At 34.8% G+C, this 23276-nt stretch overlaps 1 protein-coding gene across 13 annotated transcripts in view; it reads left to right on the forward strand.

Moving 5' to 3' along the window:
* The first annotated feature begins 1682 nt into the window (after window positions 1–1682).
* Window positions 1683–23276, forward strand: part of Ube3a (ubiquitin protein ligase E3A) — an 82088-nt gene continuing 60494 nt past the window's right edge. For 2 of the 13 annotated variants that reach the window (XM_030242370.1, XM_030242374.1), the window contains exons 1-4: window positions 1737–2204; window positions 13900–13966; window positions 16283–16402; window positions 20106–20150. Coding sequence is in view for 6 of the 13 variants with exons in the window: in NM_011668.3 (NP_035798.2) it covers window positions 16383–16402; window positions 20106–20150 (65 nt within the window). In the remaining 7 variants the exon portion in view is untranslated. Of the gene's footprint in view, window positions 2205–2622; window positions 2734–13899; window positions 13967–16282; window positions 16403–20105; window positions 20151–23276 lie in introns of those variants that run through there. The other 11 variants (NM_011668.3, XM_017322125.2, XM_006540799.4 and 8 more) reach the window with 11 other exon arrangements.

Here is a 23276-nt window from a genome sequence, read left to right on the forward strand (position 1 = left end):
CAGGCATGTACCTTTATGTCTAGCATTAATGTTTCTAAATTTTAAAAATGATAAATCAAAATACATGAAGTCCTGAACATCAGAGGCCCATATAAGAATACATATTGAACATTAAGTAAATAATTTCTTCAGATTGTTAAGAGAAATTAGTATTCTCCATGATCTCCATATAGAACTTGACTGGCACTTGGATATGTATTTCCTTTAAACTTTTAAGCTTTTTAGAAGTCTGGGCTGCTGGCTACATTTTGATAATTCACATGACTAGACCATGACCTTTCATTTTCAGACTTTTATTTAGGAGTGAATAGCTGAAAGCGTCTTCACATGCTGCAACAGTTTATGTACTTTACTTTTCTTAGCAGTCTAATGATTTTCAGTTTTGGTTTTGTATTTAAATAGTTTGCAAAGATAACTCTTTAAAGGGTTACATTTATTACTGGCCCCTTTCATATAATACAATGGTATTCCAAATGAGGATCTTTAATGGATGGAGAAAAAAAAAGAATAGAAAAAATTTAAAGTATCTTAAAATCTGATATAACAGTTGCACTTATTATTTATCCTGTAATAGTTTACACACACACACGCCTATTATTTTTTAATTTTAAAAAATTGCAAGCCTTTAATCCCAGCATTCAGAAAGCGAATCTCTGAATTCAAAGCCAGCCTGGTCTACAGAGTGGGTTCCAGGACAGCCAGGGCTTCACAGAGAAATCTGTCTTGAAAAACCAATAATAAAAATATTTTTTATAGTGGGGAGATCTTTCATATATATATGATGTGTATATATATATACACACACATACACACACATTATAGGAGCTGTAATAAACAGAAAAGCACATTAATACATGTGATTGTTACATTTTGAGCACTAGATGATTAAGGCTTACTAAGTTGCAAGCCAGGAAATAACATGTCAGCTAGTCTTTATAATAATTTAGTGTCAAAATCATTAACAACAAACCTAAGTTAAACCCTCACTCCGGTACCAACAAGTCACATGGCTCTAACAGGGTTCGGGTGTTCTGTAAATCAAAATTAGTCTCTATCCACGTGTGATCAAGCAAGGCGGTTTCTTCTCAGTTGACATCTACTGGAAGACAACACAGGAGGGGCTGGGCTTTTACCTACTAGTCTGGTAAGCCAGTGACATATCATGTTCTGGCAGAGGCTGATGGCCTTGTTTGCTGAAAGGTTGCCCAATCTCAACGCCTGAATCCTTTACTCGGACAGTTCGGATGAAAAGTCGTAAGGGTCAGCTCTAGCAACAAAACGCTTCTATGCCTCCTCGTGCCGCCAGTAGGCTACACCCTCTTGGCCTATTCGTCCCTCTGACTCCTGGGCTTTGCTAGGCTGGGTAGACCTGTCCGCTCTCGCGAGTACACCGAAGCACACTGGTCTATAGATTGAGTAAAAGGAGCAGAGGCTAAAAACACCAAGCCTCTCTCAGCCCAGTCTCAAGATGGCGACGATGCTGGCCAGCTTCCACCCAGCCCAAGGCCATCTCCCCTTCCCAAAGGCCCCTGCGCCGCAGGCGAAGGCGAGCTAGAGGAGGGCCCCACAGAGCTGCGATCGGGGCGGGGCAGAGCCCGTCGCCATCCCACGCACGCGCAACCCCGCCTCGCATCCCGCCTCCGGACTCCGAGCCCTCGCCCGGCAGGGTTGGCGCGCGCTGCCTGTCGGGATACTCGGTCCGCCCACCTAGTCCTCTCGTCCAGTGCTGCGTTCGCGAGATCCGTATTTCTCCCAAGATGGTGGCGCTCCTCTTTGGGTGACTCCAGGAGACGACAGGGCCTTTCGTCTTTGCCAGCACCTCGTCGCCCCTCCTGCGCTCGCTCTCTCGCTCGCGCACCGGGCCACGCAGCTGTTCACCGCCTCGTTACGCTTCTCTTCCGTCGACCTGTCGCTGACGGTGGCGCCTCCTTCTGCTTCTCTTCGGAGTTGCTCGCCGCCCTCGCCCCCCACTGTGGACAGATCGCGACAGCAGCGCTTCAGCGCCGACTTCAAGGTTGCCCAGGCGCCTGGCCTCTCGGCCTCGGTTTCCTGAGGAGAAGCGCGGGTCCCGCATGAGACCCGGCGGTGGCGCCAGCGAAAGGGAACGAGGCGGTGGCGGGCGGCGGCGGTGGACGAGGGCGACAAGGACCAGTGAGGCGGCCGCAGCTGCGAGGGCCGCAGCCCACGCGCGGGGGCGAGGACAGGTCAGTGCTGCTGCGGCTGCGGCCTGCCCGGCGCGCTCCCTCTGGTCTGTACCGCCGGTCCCCTCGTCACCCTCCGGCCCGCGCTGACAGGGTAGGCGCCGGGCCCTCACCCGCCTCCGTGAGCGAGTGCTTGGGGCGCGTGGTCTGGAGGGGCCGGTGCCAGGACTAGGCCCTGGTGGCTGCGGCTGCTGCAGCCTTAACTGTCAGTGCTGGCTGGACGCAGGAGGGAGGGTTTTGTCACCCACGGGTACCCGAGTGGGCCCGGGGTGGGGCGGACGTGCAGGGCGTCGAGATCGGGGGCCTCATCTAAGCAGAGATCGGAGAGCCAGCCGTGGCTTCAGGCTGCGAAAGGCAGGCCTTTTCCTCCAAAGGGGCGCTCTGGTGGGGAAGACATATTTAGATGTGTGCTTAGTGGGTTGGGGTATTGGGGGTGGATTGGAAGGAAGACGGATGAAGCGGCACCTCAAGCCCAAGGATTGCGCTCTGGTTTTATTCGTGTGCTGCTTCTGGTAGGATTCAGTAGTTGAACGTGAGTTACTGATTCCTCAGAAACTGCTGTGTTAATTTTCAATGCAAACCTGTAAGCAGTTGGCCTCCTCCTCTTCTCCCCTCCCCCTTTTCAGTTGAGAAAATGAAAAGGACGTTTTCCCCATTTTGATGCGGAGGCTTTTTGTTGGAAGAATCAGAGTTGAATGTGCTATAATTGCGTTAGCCTTAAAAATAGAAAGTATAATTTTAATAAGACTTTATCAGCTTTAGAAGAATCCTCTAAAGACAATTTTACGTCAATTTTTTTTATGTCTTTTGAGCATGCTAAAATAGAACAGTATAAAATCTCTTTGGGATTGCGTTAAATAGCTAGTGTACTGTTGGAAATGTTAACTAAATAGTATATGGGATGTGTTATCCACCATTATCTTACTTCGTGAAGGATATTCGTATAACCCATGGTTTTGGGAGAAGCAGCAGATTATGTTAAAATGTTTTGGATAGGGAAGTGCGTTTGAAATAAAGATGGCCTGAACTTTAAGAAATACAGCTGTTAAAAAGCTAAATATCAAAGCCCTATTGGACAAGAGACACGACGAATGTTTTTGACACACCTCAGATTAGTTAATACTCTTAAGATATCTTTTTGGTAAATTATGTAAATTTAGAATTGAGGAGAGATAAAAGGAAAATTTTGTCTTGTTATGTATGACAGAAATTGCTTTAGTATTAAATTCTCCTCTTAAATAGACTGCTTACTGCACTTTTAAGGAAGTGGATACTGCATCTGTATTGCTGATAAGCCTAAGTAAGGATGACTGTAAATCCATAAATACTTAGCTTTACAAAAAAGCCATGTATCAGAATCTGTAATAAAAATGAGAACTTCAACAATTCGCAGTCTATCGTTTAAGAAAGATACAGCACATAATAAAGATGAGATGACTTGTAGTTTTGTTTTCAAAATCAGAATGTAGGTTGTGAAATAATTTGTGTCAATATTTACCTTGCATGGTGTGTTGTGAAGTGGTATACACATACTTCTTTGGATGTTGCTCTTCATATAACTGAGGAGCTTAACTTTGAGTTTAGAAAATTCCTTTTGTATGCAGGTTTTGTAGGTGGCTTTTTTATCCCTGAAATAGCCACCATCACCCTTTTTTTTTTTTTTTTTTGAGAAAGGGTCTTATGGTATATCGCTGGATGACGTCTAACTCTCCTCTTGGCTTTGTCTCCAGGGTTCTGCGATTAAAAATGTATACCACCAGGACCGGCTATTTACCCTTTTTATGGTTTTAAATTAGAAAAATGTGATTTCTACCTGAGACAAAACTCATTCTATTTGATTCGTTTTTTTTTTTTTTTTTTTAACATTGCATTCATTAGGTATCTATAATGTCTCTGACATGTAAATTTTATTCAGTTGTATTTCTTAAACATTTGTGTCTTCCCTCAAATAATTGCAGTAATAATTGTTTCTCTCAATTTTTATGAACATTTTCTTTTTAATTGGCCATAGCTATTTTTTTTTCTGTTCAAGAGCTTAAGATGATCTTTTCAAATGTCCTTTAAAAAAACCAACACCTTAAATGAATGGTTACTGGTATATTATCATTTATTCTAATTAGGTTTGTTTGTTATTATTGATAATATTACTGTTAATGGATTTATATTATATTTATATGCAGCTATTAAAAACATCAGTGTTCTGATTTTTGCAACTGGAGATGAGTTTTAAGAGGTGGTCTTTTAAGTACTTTCAAATACGGAAAAACAATATAAAAATATAAAAATAGTCCTCTAAGTCTTTTGATGTTCTCTTCAGAAAGGCTTAGGATAATAGAGTTTTGGTTTTGACAGTTACTTTTTCTTACTGATAAAAATAAAGACAATGTTATGTTAGGCATGATGTCTCACATCTGTAAACCAACAATTGAGAGGCTAAGGAAGGATTGTGGCAAGCCTAGACTAAGAGGCGAGACCTTGTCTCAAAAAAGTTATCAATCAGAGATGTCATAGAATGTGTAATTGAAAACTTTTTTCTTTAATTAATTAATTAATTAATATTTTTGGGAGGCAGGGTTTCTTTGTGTAGCCATGGCTGTCCTGGAGCTAGCTGTATTGACCAGGCTGGCCTCAGACTATGTTTCCAGAATCCTTAAGTCTGTTTGGCCTATTTATAAAATACCAAAGACTGGTCAACACCCCCCTTCCCCCCAACTCCAAAAAATGTATCTCACAGTCAAGGACACTGAGAAATCTTAAGATCAGAACTAATTTTCATTGTAAATTTGAGTAGTGTTAGGAGGACTAAGGACTGAACCTAGGGCCTCTCAAGTTCTAGGAACTGCTCTACCACTTCCTAGTCCTCTGTACACACTCCAGCTCAGACCTTGAAATGGGAGTCCTGCCGCCTTCCATAGGAGCTGTGATTGCAGGCCAGTATCACTATGTCTCTGTATCTCTGTCTCTGTTTATTAGGGTTTTTGTTTGTTTGTTTTTGTTTGTTCTTTTTTTGATTTTATTATATGAGAGTCCACATTGGTGTGGTGTCTGTAGGGGTGAGAAGAGAGTGTTGGAACTGCTGTGACTGGGATATAGACAGTTGTTAATTGCCATGTGGGCTCTAGAAATTGAACCCAGGTCCTCTGGAAGAGCAACAAGTGCTTTTAATTTAACTTTTGAATCATCTCTCCAGCCTTCCCTATATTTCCCTCCCCTTCCTTTCTTTTTTCTTTTGTCTTTTTCCCCTCCCCGCTTCCCTTTCTTGTGTCAGTGTCTCTCACTAGCCTCTGAAGCTAGGTAAATAGTCGAAGCTGGCCTCTAACTCAAAGATCCACCTGCTTCAGCTAAGACTAAATGGTCTTTTAAAATTAGGACATTGCTCTCATTCATCAATGTAGGTCCTCCTAAAAATTACACTTGTAATTTCATCACCTCCGATTTTAGGCTTTTAGTGAAGTTTTTTTTTGGGGGGGTGCAAAGATTCAGATCACATAGAAGAATATGTCTGAAATAGTTATCAGTATCAGGTAGTGTTTCTGAGGCTCCTTTGAATTGTGTGAGCTGACATGGGTTATAAGGGTTAAAAAAAAAGAAAATATCTATCATTTGGAAACTGATAGGTTGGTTATTTATTGCACATAACACCATTTTATTTTTTAATGTGATAATTCTGTTAAGTTATGGAATTTAATTGTCTGTGCCCCTCCAGTTTTAGGGCAGTTCTGTAGACTTAATATCCCTTAACCCCTTAGCTACAATTGTAAAGGATACTGTTTGTATCCTTTTTTGTATCCTTGGTATATGTGTTCATGTCTTACTTGCAGCCCATCAATATCCTTTTACAGTACACATGCACATGTGGTATATATAAAATGAAATAGATTTAGTCTAGTATGCTACTCAGCCTGTTAGGACTCATTTATTTGGACAATGATTACCATTCTGATTCAATAATAAGAGTCAGAGATGTTTGTTTGGAAGAATAGCTACACTTATTTTGCAATTAGCAATTCACTTTTATGGAGTTATATATTTTTATACTATTAGTAAAATATAATCCTTATAAGATAGCACAGGATTTAATTCTTTTAAATAAAAGATGTGAAATAAATTGTATTAAGTAGAAATATTATTATTTTTCTCAATTTCTTTTTCCAACCATGAAAGGCTTGAAATACATGACACTTATTCCTTCTTAATAAAGTGACTTATTAATGTACACATCAGATTTCCTTTGTTTTCATTTAATTTCAAAATATTACCTATACTTTCTTGATTTCAGTTGTCTATAACAACTAAACTAATGAATAGTAATTTGGAAAGATTATAAGTATTGGGCCTATCTATACATGAAAAAAATTTTTTATACTGATTTTTGAAAGAGGTTTCAATATACATTACTTATTACTTTTAGGTTTTACCTGAAGCCACAGAATAAGTAAATGGCTCAGAATTTCAGTGGTTTAGGAAACAAAACAACTTAGGATTATTGAAATGGAATAAAGAATGCAATATTCATGTTGTCAGAAGTTGCTGCTTTCCTGACATCTGTCTTGAGCCAGAGTGAGCTAAATAGGAGCAGGCCATTTATCTTTCTAAGGCCTTGTTAATCATATTAAAGTGGTACTGCCTTCTTGTTACAGAGGATTATGCTGCTCATATGTGATACTTCTTGAACATTGATAGATACTGTATAAAGAAAGTAACTTGCCCAGGAAATTTGTAGGAGAAAGGATGATGGAATACGGTTATATTGTTTTCTGTTAACATGGCTAAGCCTCCTGGTCTTTCTGGTATGTACCTCTTTTGAGAGCTGGGATTGCAGGGGTATATCTCCTTTACAGCCGCAATTACAATATATGAATTAGTTTCAGATTTGATAACTATTTCAATAAGCTTAGGTTGTTTTGTTTCCTAAACCACTGAAGTTCTGAAGCACTTATTACTTCTGTGGCTTCAGGTAAAACCTAGAAATAAGTAATGTACATTTAACATGAAATTGTTAGTGATAAGTTATTTGCAAAGCTGAATTCCTTGTCATTTGCTCTTCTTGACCTGATTTTTAATTAAATGAATTGCAAGTGAATCAGTTATAAGAATGATGGGAAAGGGTAGCCTTTAGGGGCCATAGTACCATAGTTAAGCTTATTCTTGCAGTTCAGTTGTAGCAAATCTGAGGAGAAGCCTCACGAAGAAATTGCATTAGGCTTATGAAGGAGAATCCTATGTAAATCTTGCTGAAGCTGGCATCCTTATTTGAGTGAAACCAGAGTAGTAGTAGTAGTAGTATATAGGTACTGAACTTTTTATATGAGCAGGATAAAATTTTCCTTACACATAACCTTGTGTGTAATCTGTTGTTACTCTTAGCAGCAGCTCAGTACATTTCAGAATTTGGTCTTTCTTACCTGTCAACATCATTTAAGCAGTATAGCACAACTCTCATTAATTTGACAGAAATCAGATATTAAAAAAAATCCTTCAATTTTAGTTTTACATAGCTGGGGATAGAATACAGGGCCTTGCTACCTAGCAGTGAGCTACATCACTAGGTTGAAAAAAATACTTTGAAAAAAATATGTTATGGAGCCTTAGAAATCTAGTTTGAATGGTGATGGGGTATGTGTGTGGGTGTGTGCGTGGATGGATGGTGGTAGCTGTGGCGGCAGTGGTGGTGGTGGCGGCGGAGGTGGCGGCGGAGTAGTAGTAGTTGATAAAAATCATGGTATGTAACCTAGGATAGACTGTATCTGGACATGTAGTGCAGACTGCCCTTGAATTCTTGGTCTTCGGCCCAAGTGCTGAGACACTTTTTAGTTCTTGTTTGTTTTATATGTTTTTTTAAAAGACAGAATATCTTGTAGTCCACACTGGTCTCAATTTCTTAGTAGTTGAAGATAACCTCACCTACTTATCCTTCTGATTACACTGCTCCAGTGCTGGGGACTATGGGTGTGAACCAATTTTTTTTGTGTGTGTGTGGTGTCCAATGCATATATCTTCAATTCAGAATGTTCTTCTGGACATTTAAAGCAAGCAGTTTGGCACACAAATTACATAGCTATGACATGAATGAAGATACTGTCAGTGTTGTACTTTTCTGAACGGTGGTTTTTTGTTTTTTTTGTTTTTGTTTTTGTTGTTGTTGTTGTTTTTGAGACAGGGTTTCTCTGTATAGCCCTGGCTGTCCTGGAACTCACTCTGTAGACCAGGGAGACCTCAAACTCAGAAATCCGCCTGCCTCTGCTTCCCAAGTGCAGGGATTAAAGGCGTGGGCCACCACTGCCCGACAGAACAGTGTTTTAATGTGATAAAATTTTTCTTTTTTTAAAACAAAAACCTATGTTTTTTTTATTTGTTTGTTTTTTTGCTTTTTTGAATAAAAGAGATGGCTATTCACTTAAAACTTCTAATGGACTTTCTGATATGAAAAAGTAGTCTTAGAGATACCATTGTGGAACCATGGCCATAATTAATTTAGTTTTATAATCTGTGATATAAAATAAATGCTGATACCTCTAGTTAAATATAGAAGATATGAACAATATAGAAGAAATTAAAAGAAACCAACCATGTAATGTACCATTTAGTTTGAACAAACTTTATATTTTGTTATTTCCTTGAATTCTTGTCTTTTCTGAAACTCATTCCTTGTTTTCATTAGTTGATACCACTCTTCTCATTATAGGTTTCAGCACTTTACCTAGTATCAGATGTGAATCATACTGCTATTTTTTTGGAAAGGAAAAGATGAAATGCATAGTCCCTCTTTCTTTTTTTTTCTTTTCTTTTTCTTTTTCTTTTTCTTTTTCTTTTTTAAGAAAAATAATGCCTAGTGCATCCTAAGGGGAAGTAGAGTAGCCTCAATTTATTAGTATTTCTCCCTTAAGATTTCTATTTACTATGCCCCTTTGTGTAGATATATTTGCTAAGCGTACAATATGCTAAAAATAAAGATAATATTTGCCTTTGCTAAATGTGTTTTTGTTTGGTAACTTAAAATGTTGTTTTTTGAGTACCTGTTGTATAGTATGTATAATAATAGATAAATCTTATTTCAGATAAAGACTCATTAGAGAATATGTTTTTGTCCTCACTTTTGAAGTGACCTGACTCTGTATCATGTGTTACTGATAGAAAATACATTAAGAAAATCCAAATCCTTAGTTTCAAAGAAATGAAATTTCTCCGCTTGGAAATTCTGTCCCATTCTCCATCCTCTCTGTTACTGTTTCTCACTGATTCTATAACATTGTACAGGATTCTAGACTGGAGATGGGAATAAGAAGTTATGTACAAGTTTAGGAACTTAAAGGAGGAATATACTTTCCTCTACAGATTGGGCTATATAATTTTAAAGTAAGAGCTCTTAAAGCATAGTAGGAGAACTGAGCTAATTTTAGTCTTTTATCTGTACTTAACATCATGTATAATTACTGGCTGGTACATTATGTTTCATGTCACTTTAAAAATGAAAGATTGTTTTGGTCTGATTTAACTTTGTATGGATCATCTTTCTACTGATTCTGAAATTTTCTCTTACTCCATTTTTTTTTTTTTTTTGAGTTAAATGAAACACAGGGAAGAGGTGAACGTAAAAACAGATATATGCACATAACTTAACCAGTTGAAATTAGATGTCTATTCCTATACTGAAGAGTCTGGGAGAACAGTAAATGTTTGTGTACACATTTTGTATTCTGTATCCTTTGTCTTCTCCCTTTTTCCATCTTTCCTCTTCTCTTTTTTCTCTCTTTCTAACCTCATGTCTCCCAGTTCTTTCCTCTCTCACTGTTCTCTCCCTTTTGTCCTTTTCCTTTCCCTTCTGCAGATGCAGGTATTTGTAAATGTTGGATTGAATGAACTACTTTCTAGATTGTTCAGGTCTGGGTTAGGATATCTGCTGTAGGCTCTTGAAATATGTATGTATGGTAATACATAATTCTCTAGGCTTGAGAATTTAAAGGTAAACAGAATTAAGCAGTACTATAGTGGCCTGGACAATTAACAAAGACCTTCTGAAGGTCTTTTAAAAATTGATACTAATTCGTCTTTTTAGTGGTCAAGAGATAATAGCTTAATTATTTAGACACCTATTCTGCGCTTAAAATTATCATGTTATAATAATAGTTTTTTTTGGGGGGGGTTCTTGGCATTAAACCCAGGGAACATTTCTTCTAGTCCTTTAGTCCTTTATATTTTGTCTTAATCTTTTGAATTATTATTACTATTATTATCATTATGTGTTGTATAATGTGTATTTGGACATAAGAGTGCCATGCTGTGATGCGGGTGGAGGTCAGAGGATAGTTAGGTAGATTAAGGTCTCTCAATTTTTAACTTTAATCCCAGAGTGTTTTTTTTTTTTTTTTAAAGTGTCAGGCTTATATGGCTTTATCCTACTCATGGAGATAATCTCAAGAGCCATACATTTTTATCTTATTAGCATACTTTTAATAAATTGGGAAGATTGTGTCATGGAAGTCTCCATAGTCTTAGGGTTTTGTTTTTAGCTTAGAAATTGTATATTCAGATTGTTTCTTATTAAAACATGTTATAAAATATTTAAAGCACTTAATAGTATATCAATAATCTACTTACCTACCATCCTGGAATATAAATGCCAGTTTTGATTTTTGTTTTGGAAACTTAATCTCTTCCTCCAAGTCCTAATACCCTCTCTTCTTATCCATGTAAGAGATTTCTTGAAGTTCTTGAATATCTTCTGTTTTGTACTTAAATATGACCTTTGCCAATAAGTGAGATATCATGCTTAAGAATTTATAGATGTGTTTCATACATACTTGCCATCAGTTTATGTGTCTTTATTTTATGTGTTTTATTTTATGTGTTTTATCTGTTTTTGAGATGTGTATGTTGACACATATCTTTTATGGTATTATAGTATATGGATAACTAAATAGTATTGTATCCCACTGCTTATGAATATTTTGAATTGCTTCCTATATTGCGCAGATCATTTTTATACTTCCTTTGTAAAAGGTTTTCTTTAGGGAAAATTAAAGGGATGAAGTTGTTAGAAAATAGGATATATCCTTAACTTGATTAGATACGGCAAATTTTATGTAAATTTGATTTGCCAACATATACTGTATCACCAGTGAATGAACATTTTTGTTTCTAGCATCTCTAACCAGTACTTGGAATAGTTAGATTTTAAATAATGATATCAAATGGCATCTTTTGTGTTTGCTTTAATTCTGAGTGGTTGGTAAAATGATAAGAGTTTTATGATTTTTTTCTACATGCTTCAATTTAATGATTTTAATTAATTTTTTTTAAGTGCTGGAGTTTGAAATCCAGGGCCTGCTGTATGCTAAGCAATTTTCTGTGTGTTTTATAATTTACAGAAAAAAATTTAAAAGAAAAGAAACTCTACAAGGTTTTTTTTTTTGTTTCTTTTTTTTTTTTGGTTTTTTGTTTGTTTGTTTGTTTGTTTGTTTTTTAAATAGCTGATTATCTGTCCAGTCATCAGTATATGGGCTTCTGTATGCTTTCATTTTGGGTTGTTATGGTATTTTGTGTGTGTGTGTGTATACACACACACATAAATAATTATATATTATATAATAGATATATAATATATAATACATACATATATATGGATTTAACTTTTGTTGTAAATATATAGCATTCTCTTGATTATATATCTAGGTGTGAGTTGTCTGGGAAATATGGCAACTATTTAAAACTAGAGGCATTTTAAAACTTTTCTCAAAGTGGCTATATATTTATATTCCTTTGAAATACTTTTATTAGTAATATGTGAAGGTTCTGATTTTTTTCATTGTTAGTGTTATTGTCATTCTCAGTCCTTAACTGTCATTGTTCATTTGGGGTGCTCTAAAGTTTTAAGAAGAATAGTTTTGTTTGTTTTTTAAATAGGCTTTTATAGATAAAGAGAGGATGGAAATTGCAGAGCACAGGAAAACATTTCTTGTGGAATATCCTGAGAAGCAAAATTATTAGGACCAGAAATAGAGATTTCTGATATATGATAGAGTACAATAACCAAGGGAGATTGATATTTCAGGATGTCATCATATATGGGTAATGTTTGGATTACTGGATGTGACCATATGACAAGGACATCAGTTAATATGTAAAAAAAAGTTTGAAATTTATGTTAACAGAATTGAGAAGGCATAGGGATTTTTTTTTAATATGAGAGGGATATGACCAAATTCTAATTTCTAGGAGGATAGTTCTGTCAAATATGTAAGAGAGAAATGAGGTAAAATGACAAGACTCTGTATCACAACAATCTTAGTAACCATGTGGGGAAAAGAAGCAATGGATTCTTTCTTTAAAGATGAAATATTACAAAAAAGAATTTTAAAGCTAATTTTTCCGGCGTGACTTTGAGTTAGACTGGTTTATAAGGAAATGGACATGGATAGTCTTTTGAAACAGATTGAAGTTTCTTAGCCTTGCATTTACATAGCTACCCAAGTTTCTTTTTTTTTTTTTTTCTGTGCTGTTTTATTCTATAAACCTTTTAAAACATTTAGTATAAAAATTAAGGACATACTCTCAATGTTTTGTCTAGTCTGGAAGGAAGGGTATACTAGCAGGGTTTGGAAACATAGTTTTACATATTGTGATGGAGCAATTAAGCTATACCGAAAGCAAGTAAAGGCCACTGGAGAATTATTAGGGATAGTGTTGGATTGTGGGGAGATCCCTGAGGTGGAATTGGTAGCAGTGAGTGAGCAATATATTATATTTGGCAGGATGATTTGAACTTTTCTGATTTGAGTCATTGGAACGAGAATCCTACTGTTATGCCACAGGATTTACTAGTATGTGATAAAGTTTATCTTTGGGGAGACCATAGTGTTATATCAGTCCATCTATCAATTTATTAATCTGTCTGTCCATCCACCCACCCATCCATCATTTATCAGCCCATCCATTTGCCTTTCCTTCTTTCCTTCTCACTCACCTACCTGCCAACCTATTTACCTATAAATAATATGCAGATTTATTTATTTTGTAGTTGCTTAATCCATAGGATTAGGTTTTCTCCTTATGACAAAATAAGATTAAAAGATATTAAAGGCTGAAAAATATTCAAGACAAGTTATAAATGAACTATGAACACAAATTTAAAATCATAGGAGAGCTTGTTTTAAGCTCTGTAATAAGTACATTGTTATTGTTTATTTGTAAAGAATTGTGATAGACATGGAGTGACTTAGTTGAGTAACAGAGCCCTGTTATGTGTCAGGAAAGCATCTATATTCTTTTTATACATTTTCTCTAATTCAACAACTTAGCACTCTTGAGAGACTGACAGGTCAGAGGATTTAGCCATGGTTGCTACTCTAGGTTTTATATAGCAGAAGTTTTTCATATAGAGATTACCTGGAAGTGGACTTACTGTAGATATCTGAAGGGGTTTGAGGAAAGGGATTGTGGAGCATTACTTTTTGTACATGAAGATGGGAAACATGGCTTTCCTAGTCGGAAAATATTCAGCTCACAGCCTACAGAGCTACCCTGCTACTTTTCTTGGCAATAGGAGTGGGGTAATTTGTCTTTCAATATATTTTTGGATCTTTATAAGTATTATTGAAGAGAAATTGGCTTTTATTTTATAATGAATTTGAGTAATTTTTTTTCTGAAAGACTATCCAGTTTATGTTAAAAGAATTGAGTGAGGTGTTTTATATTTTAGGTTAAAAAATCTCTCTAAGAGCCTGATTTTAGAGTTCACCAGCTCCTCAGAAGTTTGGCGAAATATGGTATGTTTCTGTTTTATTTTTTGAAATTCATATTGCATGAATTATTTTAATATTACGGCTAGTATAATGACAAATGCGTTCAATAAATTTGGGCGCCTGTCAATTTTAAAGACTCTTACTAGGTGCTGAGTATACAACCAGGTAGACTGTGAGGGATATAAGTGGGGTGTTGGAAGAATTTGTGAGTTTACTGTATTATGAGACAAAGTAATATGAACAAGAAGGTCAAGGAAATAGACTTGGCTGTTAGGCTGTGGGTATGAAAAATCTCTTTCATTTATTTGCAAACATATTTTATATAAGGCACTCTTATGATAACCCAGACTAGGGTTTTAATTCTGCTTTAAGATAATTGAGGTTTAGAGAGGTTATGTAACTTGTCCAAGATTTCCCTATAGTAAGTGATCATGGAGAGTGGAATCTTAGAATGTCTTTGGAAACTGTTCAACTGAACATTGAACCTAATAAAGAGGAGACTAGTGGAGAGTACTTGATTTAGTAATCCTAAGAGTATATATAGTTCTTTAATGAATTAGTTGATTTTATTTAAGCTGTGTTATCTTTGTGTTTGTAAGTTAGAAGTTAGATTCATTTCAGTATTCACATAATTCCACATAAGCTGTTTGATGAGAAACTAAGGGAACTATGCCATGGACCACATTTATTTCAAGGATGTTATTTCTCTCCCTTGCTAGTTCAGTGATGCCTCTGTTCTTAGTAGAAGATAAATAGTTATGATAGGGAAATTTGGGAAATTGGGTTATTTCTTAACAGGGGTTATAAATCCTATTTATTGGGACCCCCTGATTTTGTTTATATATATATATATATATATATATATATATATATATATATATATATATATAATATAAACTTGAGCCAACTCTAACAATAATATGGGTTCAAATATTGATGCTTTAATAATTCCTTTGGGATTCTCACTACTTCCTGTTTTAAGTTGGGTTCTGATTCCGTGCTTTCAGCCATCTGGCTTGTCTGTGCTGTCAATTTGAGGGTGTTAATTGTGAAGGGGCTTCCTCTTCCTAATCTTACACTCCCTTTTCTTCTTTCTTTCTTTCTTTCTTTCTTTCTTTCTTTCTTTCTTTCTTGTTTTGTTTTGTTTTGTTTTAAGCTCATTCAAATTTGTTCTATGTTTATAGATCAGTGAAAGAGGATTTTGGGGGAAAACTGGATAAAACCATAACAGTATTGGCATTTTGTCAGGAGTATAGTATGATAAGGAGGGCTGTGAAACGAATCAGATTTGTTTAAAATCACATATGATAGTTCAGATATGTGAATAATAGGATATTCATTCATATTTTGCTTTATATTACTTCCTAGAATTGAGTCTTAGTGGGATTGAAAACGAATGCTTTCTTATAGATCCAAAGGTCTAAAAGTTAATGATAGATTATACTACTTAAATAATTTCTGTCTCTCTGTCTCTGTCTCTCTCTCTCTCTCTCTCTTTCATGTGTGGGTGCGTGTGTGTGTGTGTGTGTGTGTGTGTGTGTGTGTGTGTAAAACTTTAATCAAGATTTTGCCTGTTTGGTAGCTGATTTCTCCCATCAGTTAAAGACTCTTGATACTAAATCAGTTTCATTCTAATTACTGCCACAATACATAGTCTAAATTTTTGCTTTTTGTATGTATTTAAATTACAAAACACTGTAAAGCAAAACTAAACCATAGCAAAATTCTAATACTTAGTGGAAATTTAGCTGATATTGGTTTTTTGGTCTTAATTTCAACATTATTTACAAAATCTTCGGCAAGTCAGTTAATCACTCTGAGGCTGCTTATTGTTATTCTTCTATTTTGATCTTGTAGAGCTAAAGTCAGTGGAATGTAAGGGTACAGTTGATTGTTGTATTTTGTGAGCCATATAGTACTACATTGAAAAGTAGGGATTATTATCTTTATCAGAAATGCCTGGGACCAGACTATGTTTCAAATTTAAGAATTTTTCAGATTTTGGCATGTTCCTATAGACTTTACTGTTTGAACATACCTAGTCTGAAAATTCAAAATCGGAAATATTCCTAAATCCAGCCCTTTTTTATTTGCTGCCATGATGATTTAAAACATTCTGGATTTTGGAGTAGTTTTGGATTGAGAATATACCTCATTTTCTCAAATGAAGAGACCATTTAAGAAAACAATATACTGAAGAATAGTTCATAAAGGTTTTCCTGTGATAATTATTCTTCTAATTTTATATTGACTACTGATTTAAAGCTTTGAAGATAATGACTTGAACAATGAATTGGGTTTATGCTAGTGTTCTAACTAAAGGTTTGTTTAATTTATTAGAATTATTAAGCCTACGTTCAGATCAAGTTAGCAGCTAGACTGGTGTGACAACCTGTTTTTAATCAGTGACTCAAAGCTGTTATCACCCTGATGTCACCGAATGGCCACAGCTTGTAAAAGGTAATTTTGAATGTTATTTTACAGTCTTAGAAAGGCTGTCATTGTAAGATGAATTATGTGCTATAAAAATGACAAAAATGCATAGGTAGCAGGAATATTGCTAAGAATAAAAGACCTAAGAACGGAGCCATTTCTTCATTTAACCTCCTTTCTCAGATATTTATTATAGTGCATTTCTTACTTACCCTTCAGTTCATGAAGATAAGTAATCATCAAAGACCTGTTTTTCTGCATAGATTAATAAGAAAATATGTCTTAAGTATTTTGAAGATTACAGTGTGGACATTTTAAGAGATATGTGGAAAATATCTTAAGTATTATTTTTAATATTTTATGTGGCAGGAGTTTCAGTGCTTCTCCAGAAATGTTGCACCTTTAGTAAAATGAGTGTACTTTTTCTCCTAGAGAGTTACAGTGGAGTTAAAAGTGCACCTTTACCTCCTTAAAAGGATGGATTTACTAGGTCATGTTCCAGTGTTCAGATTATTTGTTTTGTGATTACATTTTCTGTCTTTAAAGTTAATACCTAAAATTGATACTTTTAAAAGACTTTTTCCTCACCATTGTTACTAGGTATTTTTCAGGTTTCAAATTTCATTCATTCCTTTATTAATATTCTGGTAAACTTTAGGATAACTTGGGTCAGTCTTGGGTTGGTAGTGGATTTTTTATTAACTTTTAGTTGGTTCTATATTTTGAATTTGGTAAAATTAGGAGCATGTCCTGAATTCTTATTTCAAATGTATTGTCAGTAAAAAGCAGCAAGCATTTTAAGAGCAGAGAACAGTTTTATAACTATTAGTAGGTGTTACATATACTTTGTGGTTTGTAACACCTACTAATAGTTATAAAAATAGAGTTACTTTGAAAGTTAACTCTAGTTTTAGGATATATTTTGGCAACTTAATTAGAATATTATTAAAATTGTCTGCATAGACATTCAGATGTACACAATGATCAGAAACATGCTTTTGTTGTATTTATATATTTTTCTCTTGACTAAAGTAAAACTGTTTGAATGGGAGCAGCCTCTGCTATACTATGTCTAAGAGATCAAGAAGAGTATAATTTAAGAAGAATAATTTGTTTGGATTAATTTTACTCTGATCTTTCTGGGGTTTCTTAAATTTTAGTTTGGCTAAATGGTGCTTAATAACTTACTCTAATATTTGTGAATATTAAATAGAAGTCTAGTATATTTACAATACTTGGTTGGCATTATGTTACTGGCATTCACATACTCTGTAGCAATCAGAAATTGCGAAAATAGCTGTAGTTGGCCATTTGACAATATGTTTGTTCTATAGTTCATTTTAGGGTCTTGAAACTGCAGCAGTTCTATAATATTCTCTTGAGATATAGTTCTTTTTTTCTCTTATCTTATATTTTCTTATATAATATTTTTTCTCTCATCATTCTTAACCTTCTCTAAATTTTTCTTTTCCTGTACATTTAGAACACTTTGCTTCCTACCTGTTTAGAGACTTCTAATTTGGCTTCCTAATTGCTAACAGGTTTTTGTTGTTGTTTTGCAAGTCAGCTTTATCTCACAGTCTTAATAATATATGAGATGTTGGAAAGACACATTCCAAAATGAGTTAGCTAGTGCATGGGTTACCATCATGTTTTAACTCTTCTAGCCATTTTATATGAGATATAAGTTTGGAAACAATCTTGGTAGTTTCTTAAGGCTGTAGAGATCATTATTTCTGAGATATTTGCTTGTTTTCTGGGGGAAGAGGGTGGAGAATTTTTTATTTGATATCACTCCTAATCTACATTTTTCAATTCTTATGTAATTTTGTGATAAACAGAAAAATATAAATAAACTACTAAGAAAATCTAAACTGTCTGAGCTTTTGGGGTCTGTTTTTAATCGTATCTTTTTTCCTTTTTCTTTGTGTGTGTGTTACTGACTTGGAATCTAAATGAATTACAATGAGTATTATTTTGAAAGTCAAGCAAAGAAGTGAAATTTCTTTGACACTAAAGAAGTGAATACATTAATTTTTAAGATTTTTTGTTGTTGTTTTTTGTTTTTTTAAGACAGGGATTTCTCTCTGTGTAGTCCTGGAACTCACTCTGTAGACCAGACTGGCTTCAAACTCAGAAATCCAATGCCTCTGCCCTCCAACTTCTAGGATTAAAGGCGTGCGCCACCATTGCCTGGCTAAGATTTTTAAATTTTCTGTGTGTGAGTTTTACTTGCAGGTATGTATGTGTGTACCAGATGCACATGTGCACCTGATACTCACATAGGCCAGAAGAGGGCATCAGTGCTGGAACTGGAGTTTGTGATGGTTGTGAGCAGCTGTGTGGGTGCTAAGAGGCAAACCTTGATTTCTCTGGGAGCAGTAAGTGCTCTTAACTAGTGAGCCTCTTCTTTATCCCCTAACTTAAGAATCATTGCTTTAAAAAATCTTCCATAACCATAAGCCACAACCAGCCTTTTATAAACTTTTTGTTTAAGTTGAATATCTGAAGTCAGTGATAAATTTACAAATCAAGTCTTTAACTTGAAAGACTAAAGTCAGTAGTAAATTCACAGATTGTCTTTGTATACAAATTTGAAAATTTAAATTATTCTTTTCTTTCTTAACCTATTTTGGGAATTTAAAGCATTAGAAATAGGTATTAAAATAAATTTACCTTAGAACATTGATTGTCTCACAGTAAAGATATGTAGGGTAACAGATTTTTTTCTTTTTGGGAGGCAGTGTCTCACTATGTAGAACAGCCTGTCCTCATGCTAAATCCTGGTTTAGCATTCTGATGACAGGAAGTATAGCAAAGTATTGCTGTGTGCATCACTGGAATTTGTTCTTTAACCAGATGTTCAGAATAGGGAAATTGGCTTATGTTCCACCCAATAAAAATGGGATACTCTTTGGTGCTTTATATGTATTTCTATATTAGCTAATATATTAAAAAATAAAGAAAATAACCAGCAGATATTAAAACTAAAACTAGCCTACAATTATCTAGCAAACATAATGCTCCATATACACGGTGACGGCAGATAGTGCTTTTTAGGGAAATCTAATTTCCTTATAGAACCACAGGAATTATGATTAGAATGGTGCATAGCATTTAAATATCTTAAAGATCTATGAACACTGTTATATTTGAGTTTAAATTGTCTACTGCAGAAATTGGCAGACATTTTTCAAGGGATTTTTTTTTTTTATAATGTTTTAGGTTTTGAAGGAAATAGTTTTTTCTGCAAGTACTTATCCTTGCTTTTTCTGAATACATAGACAGTGTATAAATGAATACAAATCTCTCAGTATAATATCACTTCAAAATAAAGGTGATTATCCTACACCTTAGTGTTTGCTCAGGTTACAGTTTGCAAACACTTCATTTAATTTCAAGACTATGAATACCACAACCCAACTTAATAGAAAGTAACAGTCTTGTTTTTTAATATGTGTTTGACATTGTAAATAATTATGGCTTATACTAATTTGATATCTAAATATAAAGATTTTAATTTTCTTTTTAAACATTGAGGTTTCTAAAATTTGTTCTTAAATGTGTTGTGATAATCTGATCTTTCTACTTTTTTTTTCTTAGTTTTAAATCTTTTAAAGCACCCTTTCATTGGAATTTAAGTCTTGTTTTCCAGTTTATCTTCCTTACTTATATTTCTATACCTTTTTTTTGGAAATCACTAATATTTGTCTTTAATTACATTTTACAGATCACCAGGAGAATCCCAGTCTGAGGACATTGAAGCTAGCCGAATGTAAGTATAACTTCGTTCAGGTTATTTTGTGTCTCAAGTTGCCCTACACTATTTTATTTGAAAATACCTTTCAGGCTTAAAATAAAAAAAGGTAAAATTGAATTAAAAAAAGAAAAAGAAGGAACAACTTTAAATTGTATCTAGAGATTGGAACATGTCTACTTATATCTCCTAACCAAATACTTCCAAACCTCTGCAAAAAATTAGATGTCTAATGGTAAGTAGATAATTACATACATGATTCTGAATTTTCAATGTTTTTTGTGCCCTTGGCAGTTGTTGATAAATAGGGGAATTAGAGGAAGATTCAAACATCTATGTGCCTGCTATTAATTTATAATTCCTGAAAGCAAGATTGTTTAAATATGACCCCTGTTCTAAATATTAATCATCAGGTGCTATGTTTTGGGTATAAAGATGCTTGAGACTTATATCTCAATGCTTCAGAAAGAGCAGAATCAGATTTTTTAATTATTGAGATAGAATTATACTTGGTATACAGTGGGAATACAGAGGAGTACCAAATTATGCAAAAGAAATCTAGTGCATAGTAGGAACATTGGTATAGCTGAGTAAAACTAGGTTGAATCCTGAAATGTTACTGGGGATTAAGCAGTTGGATATTTGAACAGTGTTCTAGGCCAAGTCATTGCCAAGGTTCTGAAGCAAGACACTTGAGTGTAGGGAAAAGTAGGAAATTGAGAACCTTTTCAAAATTTGACAATGAGGAATGAAAAATGAAAATAGGAATAACTAGAAGGAATTAAGCAGGGGACTGTGGCAAAGACTTGGTGAATATAGCACTTGCTATGTAAGTATTAAGAAGACTGGAGTAAGAGGCAAGCTGGCTGCTAGGTTAGCATAATTGACAAGCTTTGAGTATAGTGAAAACAAGCCTCTGACTTCTAAACACACCTCTCTACATGTATAAATCTACCTATACCATCTATGTTAATGCACACACATATGCATTCCTGTCTTAAGAAATGAGGAGGAAGTAAAGATAGATGTGTATAGCTATGTTTAAGGTGTGGTTGAAAAAGTCCAGGTTTTCCTTACTAGAAGCAGATTACATCCCTTTAAATGCTTAAGTACATTGTGAAGTCTTAAGAAACAACTATGAATTATCCTTTAAATTTTTGAGACCATGTAACTTCTCTGATAACTTTAAAACACTTATAAAATGTATAAAATTTACTCTTTATTGTTCTAAAGTATATGAGCCAGTGGTATTGTAAATATTAATATGTTTGAGCATTTGTCATCAGAACTGTTTGCATTTTGCCCTACTGAAACTTTGTATGCATTAAATAGTGACCTGTTTCTTCCACTGTGGCTGGCAATTAAATTCTACTTTTTGTCTGTGGGTTTGGTGCTTCTAACTATCTCAAGTAAGTGTAGTCACACAGTTTTTGTTTTGTTTTGATGACTGGCTTATTTTATATAACACAGTGTTCTTGAAGTTTATGTGTAGCATATACTAGAACTTCCTCCTTTTTTTTTTTTTTTTTTGGCTGAATAACACTTGCTTGCTTGTATATGCTATATTCTGCTCATTTGTTAATGGGTTAATTCTGTGCTTTAGCAATTGTGAATAATGTTGTGATTAGCATGGGTCTAATCTTTTGTCAAATTCTTTTGGTCCTATAGAATATCATGGTAATTGTATTTTTAATATTTTGAGAATATATCATGCTGTTTTAAACAATAGCTATACCATTTTACTTACATTTCTTAGAATAAAAGTTTTATACATTTTTTTTTTACAACTTGACCCGTATATTAAAATTTCTTTGGGGAACAATAGTCATCCTAATGGATGTGAGGTTATATTTTATTGTAGTTTAGTAGCCAAATAACTTTTGTTGTTGTTGTTGTTGTTTAAAAGAAAACTCGTTTATTTTGTATACCTAGATAGCTGCAGGTATAGTAGAAACTAAAGAACTGCCTTCCCCATGTACCTTTTTTCCCCCTCCCCATCGAGATAGGGTTTCTCTGTTTAACCCTGGCTGTCCTGAAACTGGCTCTGTAGACCAATTTGGCCTCAAACTCAGAGACTGGCCTGCCCCTGCCTCCTAAGCGCTGAGATTAAAGTGTGTGCCACCACATCTTTGCTCCCCATGTACTTTTTTTTTCTTTTTCTTTTCCTTTTTCTTTTTCTTTTTCTTTTTCTTTTGAAAAAGGTTTAATGATGTTTTGTGGAACACTATAGTTATAATTGAGTTGAGATTGAGTGTACTGAAAACTTACCAAGATATGAAGGGTTTTAAAAAAACAGACCAAATGTTGAAAGTTTCATGCACTGAATGGCCTGCTTAGTTTAGAAACCTCATAGTGCTTGCAGTTAGACTGTACCAGTAGTCTCTAATAGATAATATTTTAGATTGAATATTAGCAGAATAGATAGGACAAACCATTAGTAGTGTTTCATGTATAACACTTTTAGCATTAGAGCATTTTAAGTTTGCATGCTATTATTGATGGCCAGAGTTGAGAATGTTGTGTCATCAGAAGATGGAAAAATCAGGAATTAAGTCTTTTGTCACATAAAGCCCAGAACCTAATGATATCACTGATGAAATTCACTAAACCTTGAAGAACTAATACTATAAGTTAAGTCATTACTCTCATATGAAAACAAAAGTCTAGTACTATAGGCTAGTAACAAAAGTTCTTCAGAAAGGAATAACCAACTGAATTAAACAATACATAATTATTATTCATTATAATTAAGTGGAATTTATTTTAGCCCAGTATGGTGGTGTTGCATGCCTTTAATCTTTAATCCCTTGGGAGGCAGAGACAGTCAGGAGGAAGTTCTAGGACACCCAAAGCTACATCAAGAAACACTGTCTTGAAATCCCCAAAAGAAACAACATCAGCTAAAATCAAAACCCAAGTCTGCCTAACTACAGGGGCCATATTGCCTTACTCTCTGACTCAAGCATTCTTGAGGCTGCAAGGTGGCTCAGCTATTAGGAGCACTGACCACTCTTGCAGAATAAAAAAACCAGTATGTTAAATAGGACAAAGTTGTGTCCTTAGTTAATATCCTCTTTTAAGTATCACCTAATATATTAAAACAGGAAAAGCTTTTTAATTAGTGTTTGTAAATTTTGTTTTAAA

This window comes from Mus musculus, chromosome 7 (assembly GCF_000001635.26).
Source record: "Mus musculus strain C57BL/6J chromosome 7, GRCm38.p6 C57BL/6J".
NCBI lineage: Eukaryota > Metazoa > Chordata > Mammalia > Rodentia > Muridae > Mus > Mus musculus.